The sequence below is a fragment of the Orycteropus afer genome, unplaced genomic scaffold (assembly GCF_000298275.1).
Source record: "Orycteropus afer afer isolate SDZICR_OR568_19922 unplaced genomic scaffold, OryAfe1.0 scaffold00020, whole genome shotgun sequence".
Lineage (NCBI taxonomy): Eukaryota > Metazoa > Chordata > Mammalia > Tubulidentata > Orycteropodidae > Orycteropus > Orycteropus afer.
This window is the reverse complement of record NW_006921607.1, coordinates 8,429,076-8,435,952: the sequence shown is the minus strand read 5'-3', so window position 1 is coordinate 8,435,952 and position 6,877 is coordinate 8,429,076. Positions and strand designations below refer to the sequence as shown.

The 6,877-nt window shown below is 46.0% G+C and overlaps 1 protein-coding gene across 1 annotated transcript; it reads right to left on the bottom strand.

The window, feature by feature from the left end:
• Positions 1 to 2,415: 2,415 nt before the first annotated feature.
• BPIFA1 (BPI fold containing family A member 1) lies at positions 2,416 to 6,877 on the bottom strand. Its single transcript, XM_007934725.1, has 7 exons — positions 6,742 to 6,877; positions 6,419 to 6,578; positions 4,899 to 5,006; positions 4,436 to 4,585; positions 3,474 to 3,558; positions 2,818 to 2,881; positions 2,416 to 2,456 (listed from the first exon to the last, which is right to left on the bottom strand). Exons 1-7 carry the CDS (start codon positions 6,875 to 6,877, stop codon positions 2,416 to 2,418), a joined length of 744 nt encoding a protein of 247 aa, XP_007932916.1.

Genomic DNA, 6,877 nt, shown 5'->3' with positions numbered 1-6,877 from the left:
GCTCCATGGTGGGATCTACCACAAGCAGCTGAGTAGCTGCCTTGACGAATGTGGTCTGCTTCCTGTATATAAGCAGAAGCCTTGGGGAATGGTCTCTAGCTTACTGCATGCTTGGACCCTGCATGTAGCTGCGTTATTCAGCAGCCTGCTATGCTCTACCAACACTGGGGCTTACAATGGACTTGAGTTAATGGCCTGCCATGTGGTTTGGTAACATCGACTGTCCCTTTTTACTTGTTAGCCCTAGGTGTGGCAGCCTCAGCAGCCAGCAGCTGTCTGAGTGAAGAAAAGCCTCTAGCTCCAGTGGTCTGGGAGCAGGAGGCAGAGCTGAAGCCCAAGGCTGAGGGGCTTTCACCTAGCCCCTAGAGCCTGGCACTTTGAACTTGAACTTAAAACCTCCAAATTGTAAGAATAAACTGTTTGTTAAGGCCATCCCATTTATGATATATATTCTTGTCAGAGCGGTGCTAGGTAACCAGAACAAGGTTCTTTAGAGGAATCCAGTTTTCTGGGCCTCAAAAGGTAGTAGGAGTTAAAGGGTGAATTCCACGATGGGGAAAGAGCATTACCAAAGTTACAGAAGAAGAAGTGAAGGAGAGAAGTCAGGGTGATTCATATGAAGGATTCACTTTAAGAGCCGTGCAAGGAAAGGTTAGAGCTTAGGGTAGAGCTGCATCTTGGAGGGTATGGAGTTAGGTTGTAGACTTTGAAATAGAACCCAAAGCACTAGTGAGCTATAGCAGAATTTTGAGCAAAGGATTGATGTAGCAGAAGACATATTCTAGGAATATTATTTGGTACAGATACTATCTTCTCTTTCTCTCTTAGATTCGCCCCTGAACAAGAGGTTGTTGTTCAAGTCACAGGAAGACTCATGGATTTACTATCCTCCACTAAGCTAGGATTTGATGGTAGGATGTAGAGCCAGATTCCTTTTGTCCTTGTATCTGAGATGGGAGTGTGGATCTCACTGACTGAACTGCATGGGGCTTTTAGCCCCATGATGAGGAAGCTCCCAGGAAAGCTTTCTCAAATCTTTCAGCAATTATCACTTTGGACCAGTCTGTCTTTCCTTCTATACTTCCTCTTTGTCATCTTTATCATCAACTTGCTAGGGAACAGAAAAGAGACCAGCATGATTGGATCCAAGTAGGCAGAAGGAGAGAGTGGATGACTGTGTAACCATCAGCTTCCTGGACATCTCCTTTGGGGTCCATCAGGCACTTCCATGCACAGTGACCACAATTATAGGCATCAACTTCCTGTTGGGATCAGCTTGTCCTCCCACATTCCCAGTTATTCTTGGGCTCTCTAACCTGAGACATGGATGGGAGCCTCAGTCTGCTCCCTTACTCACACCTTGTAATCTCACCTTCTAAATATCTTTCAAATTCACCTTTTTCTCTCCTTTTATGTAACTGATATTATCATCTCTGTCTACATTATCTGTATCTACCCACAGCCTCCCTGTCCATCCTTCCTAAGGACACCAGATCAATCAGTATGAAATTCACATATATCGGAACATCTTCCTGTCCTGCTTAAGATCTTTAAAATCTGCAATGTAAGGTCCAAATTCTGTTCCATGGTCCCATCCTCTTGGGCCAGGACTTTTTCTAGACTATAAACTTTCATGTAATGGTGAAGAATGACAAGATTCCCAGTGCAGAGAAAGACCAAGTTTATTTGATGAGGATCATGGAATGTAACACATGCCTTGTGAGCGGGAGGGGAGAGGCAGGACCCATGGAGAGAAGGCTGCTCCGGTCACAAAACAGTCATCACCTAGGACAGGTCCAGCCTTCTGTGAGTCCTGGGAAGCTGGACAAGATTGAATTAGCAGAAAATGATTCTGTTGGGAGAAGACCCCAGTCAGAATGGAGACTCAGGATGACTGACTCTTATTAGTATTGACCTATCATCAAATTCACTCTCCAGAGAAAGATGAGGGAGCTGACTGAGTCCCTGGAGCTAGGGGTCTTGTCTCAGCCACAAGGCAGCCCAGGCTTGTACCACAGGTCTCGTGCACATGTTTGAGTGAATGTTCGTATGTGTCCATGTGTTTTTTTGGGTGTATGTGTGTGCATCTGAGTGTCTGAGTGACCGTGTGCTTGTCTGGGCATTTGTGTGTGTGTGTGTGTGTGTGTGTATCCATGCCCACATGTATTTCTCTTTGAAGTTGTGCTGCTGTTGCTCTACCTGTCAGCATTTCTGTGCATCTCTATGTGTGTCTGCGTGAGTGTTGGTCTCTCTCTTTGGATGTCATTATCCCATATCCCCTAATGCTCCCTCCAGAAGAAGGACAGCCAGTCCTAAAAATCTTGGGTAGGGGAGACGGGAATCATCACACCCATCATCATGCCTAGATAGCAGTACTCACCCACTCGGTAGAAGACAGGAGCCTTCCTGGAAGGCTTAGACCTTGACGACAAATTGCACTCCATGGATCAGCAAGTCTAGAAAAACAAAACAAAACAGATCAGAGTGAAGGTCTCAGTGTGATAGAATGCAGGAATAGCCCACATTCCTGCTGAGGCCTGGGGACAAATGATGGGAGATCTGAGATCCAGCTCAGGCTGGGCTTGAGGGTCAGGCTTCCTTCCACCAGTCAGCCCAGCTCTTCTCTATGTCAGATTTGAATGAGGGAGAAAGAGTCTATACTTCCATGTATCTGGATAACTCAGGGCAAAAACAAAACCCCAAATGGGGAGAGTTGAGGCCAGAGGTGACTCTCTTCTGTTTTGCAGGAACAAAGCTCCCTGGGAGAATTTGTTGTTCCTACAAGGGGGATAAGAGGGCTTAGAAGTGAATACTTACTGATAATGTCATGCACCAGCGTGACATCCAGATGACCAAGAATTTCATTGACCAGAGGGCACACCTGGGGCAAAGAGAGGAGTTAGGCAAAGTGATGTCGGTAGGGAGACCCTGGTGGCAGCAGCATCTCATAATGGATTTTTTTTTTTTGTGTGTGTGAGATTTTAATCATTTTCCTATCTCTGGAAGTGCTTGATCTTAAGCCATCCCAGAGATGAATGCTCACACAGAAATTTTGGGGACAAGGAGAAACCAAAGCCATGAATAGGAGAAACACTCCTGGGTTTACCCTGTGATTCCACATCTACTTCTAAACAGAATGGGCTTCTGTGAAAGGGCAGAGTGTATTGTTATAGGTGGGAGACTGCTTGTCTACAGCCATAGAGCACCACACTGGGAGCTTCTTGAGGCAAGGGCTGATCCTTTCCAGCTGCAGTGTGGATTGCACAGGGACTGGCCCAGAACAGAAACCAATCCACACATTTTAGAGGATGGAAAGGAGAAACATGGATGGATGGATCAATGGACAGATAGATTGAGGGATGGCAATTACTTATTAAACTGAGGGGTTCAGACCAGCTCACCCCAGGTGTCTCTTTCAGCCTGAAAATCTCTAAGACCCAAAGATCAGGAGACTTCCACTTCTGCCCACTTACCTTGCCCTGCACTAGCTCAGGAAGAACTTTATCCAAGACCCCAGTGAGGCTGTCAACAAGGTTTTGAACGGGGAGGCTGCCAGTTCTGAAAGAGAAAAGCCATGGGGTGATGTTGGACCTGCAAAGACCTGGCCTTGCTATGGAGAAGACTTCGGAGGAACCATTATGCCCACCACAGTCTCAGCATTAAGTAACTGAAAACTACGGGTGCATACCCAAGGGGGAGTTACAACCTACACAGCCCACAGTAGTAGGTATAAACACAGAGTTGAATAAACACATAGCTCTAACACACAGTAGGTATTCACAAAGACTTTGTAGAATCCATAAATGAATGAACAGTGTTTAGTACATGCCTGTTATGAGGATTCAACAAGATGACACATGTGAAACACAATATTTGTGTCTGGTAATTGTTAGTTGTGATAGAATGGCTTGTGCATATTCTGCATATGTTAGTCTCTCTGTGTAACAGGTAACTCAGTAACTTAGTCAGACTCCATAGTTATTTTTACCCTTTACTGGGACAAAGCACAGCCAGACCTATTATACTAGTGGCTCTATCAACAACCCCAATGTAGCCCCGTATTACGGATTAGGAAGCTGAGACCCAGAGTTGGGGAAGCACTGCCTAAGTTCACATAGGATGCTCCCCACCTCTCCCCATTTCCCACTAAGAGTTGGGGCTTGAACACAGATATCTTATTGTCTAATCTGGCATAAAATTAATTGGCCTAGCTTAAGAAGGCACCTTCTTTAACTCTTTATCCATCCAACTGTCCAACCATCCATCCAACCATCCATTCATCCATCCTTCCATCCATCCATTCATCCTCCCTCTCATTCATTTCCCCACCCTTCCAACCTCTGATTCATCTATCTTCTCACTGTTCCATCTTTCCATCCATCTATCCATAATTCCTCCCTGATATCTATGAGCAGAATTCACGCTCTGGACTCACCCATTAAGAAGGGAGATTTTCAGGCTGCCAGGAGAGTGGGTGCAGTCGCCAACAACCAGGTGGCTCTTCCCCTGATTATCTCTCACGACTAAGAGTTCTACAGTGAGGTTCAGCTTCACATCCAGCTTCACCAGACTTCCAACTATGGGCCTGCAGGGGAGATAGTCCTGGTGGCATCTGGCCCCATCACATTCCAAGGCAGAGAGGGATTTTCTTCTCACCAGGAATGCCAGCCTCACCTCACTCCATTTTATCCACAGCTTCACTCATTTCCCACTAAGGGAAACCAAGGCTCAAAGAGGTCAAGTGATTTTCCCAGAGTTACTCAGCACAGCAGCCAATGAGCTGAATTGAAGTTAGAGGTTCAGGTCTATTATATTCCAACACCCTCTCTTTGGCTACTGTGGTCATCAAAGTCCCCCTTGGTGAACCATATTCCTATACCCTGTGGGGGCCCACTCACGTCTTCACATTGAGGACCAGGCCCAGAGGGATAGTGACGTAGAGACGGTGGCCATCAAGACTCTGCACAAGGCCAAGTTCCAGCAGCTGGGGGTCAGTGACTGTCACACTGTCCAGGAAGAAACATTGAAGGGAGAGAAACATCAGCTTCTCTGGCCCTAACTCACTGGGGCCAGAATCCACCTTTAACCCAAATTCACTCATCCCAGAGATGGAGCTACCCTTGAGGTGTTGTTGGGGAGATGGGAGGGAGGGTCTTAAAGCAAAAGCCACATGTATTCTAAATTGCACATTAGTCTTCTTCAATCTCCCCACTGGCTCAGATCCTGACATACCTATGGACTTCTCCTCATCTCAAGTCTATGACATATTCCAAAACAGGGACCAGATCTGGATATTTTCATCCTGTATGCCCAGCTCAAAGCCTTACAAAGAAAGAAGCTATTCCATATAGGTGGAATTTGTGGGTTGATGGAGGATGGGTAGAGAGATGTGTGGGTGGATGGATGGAAGAGTAAGTGCTTTGATGGAGGAATGGATGCATTGATGGATAAGCATAAGATGCAATAAGTTTTGCCCAAACATTTATGGGTAGGAATCACTCATCCTGCCATGGTCTCCAAAGATGGGTCAATTAACAATGTTTATCATGGGGATTAAAGAGCAGGAAGTCAGGAAGAATGGGGAAAGGATGGAATTGAACGTCTTCTTTGAGACAGCCACTGTGTCAGGTGATTTAAATCTTCTCCGGTCCTCCCAACAGTCTTTCTCAATGGATATTATAATATCCATTTCATAGGTGGGGAAACTAAGCCCAGAGAGACTGTGTACCTTGTCCCAGGTTACCCAGAAGGTACATGGCACACTAGAGGATCAAACCCAAGTCTGTCTATCTGTCTGTCTTCAAGTCATATCCAAGCCTATCAAGGAACAAGGTTTTGTCAGCATTAAGCTTTTCCATTATTTCATTCTGATCTCATATGAAATAGCACATTGAATCTTTCCATGGACATCATATTGTTCTTTATCACATCACCAATCTAATTGAGGAGGGCAACTTACATTTTCTTCTTTATATACAGACCAGTTGTGTTTGAATGGATTCCATAGGTAGAGAAAACAAAATTACTGAGATGTAGTAGAAAGAGCTTTGGCTTTGGGCTTAGGTAAATTTGAGTTAGAATCCTTACTCTGCATCACTCTGGTTGTGTGAACACAGGTCCCTTTCTGGGCCCCAGGTTTCCCAGCTGTAAAACTGGCATTATTGTATTGACTTCAAAGGGTTGTCGTGAACATTAAAAATGATGCTGGGGACCCAGGATATGCATAAGGACCAAGGGCATTTACTGGTACAAGAGGGTGAACTAGTGTGTCCTGCCAGAATGTGAAAAGTATCTCTGGACAGGGTACTGTCCCACGTTCAGACTGGCCCCCTCCGTCCTTCAGGGCTACTGCCTGGGGCTGTCAGATCTCCAACTGGGCTCCCTGGTGAGGCTAAGGCCCTCTTTCAGGGTAACTCACTCTATGAGGTCACTCAAAACAGGGATCACTGAAGTAACTGTCCCAAGTAGACCCCCAAGCAAGCCACCAGAGTTGTCTCCTTTAGGCTTCAGGCTGTCCAAGAGTGGAAGACTGTTGAGAACGCCCATGATATTCCCAGAGAGCAGTTCATTGGTGAGATCTGGAAATGGATGCAGGGATCATATTGGACAATTCCATCTTCTCTGTCCCCCCTTCCATTCATCCCTGCTCTTTATTGCATAGTTGGACACACACACACACACACACACATACACACACACAAATACACAGCATCTGAAAGATGTTGTCACAGACTCACTTACCTTTTATCAAGCTTCCAGGAAGATCTGTGGGTACTGAGGGTACAGCTGGGGCAGGGAGCTGGAGGAGGTCTCCAAGCTGGGCCTTGGTTTGGGCCAGCAGCCCACAGAAGACAATGAGGCTTCCGATTTTAAACAT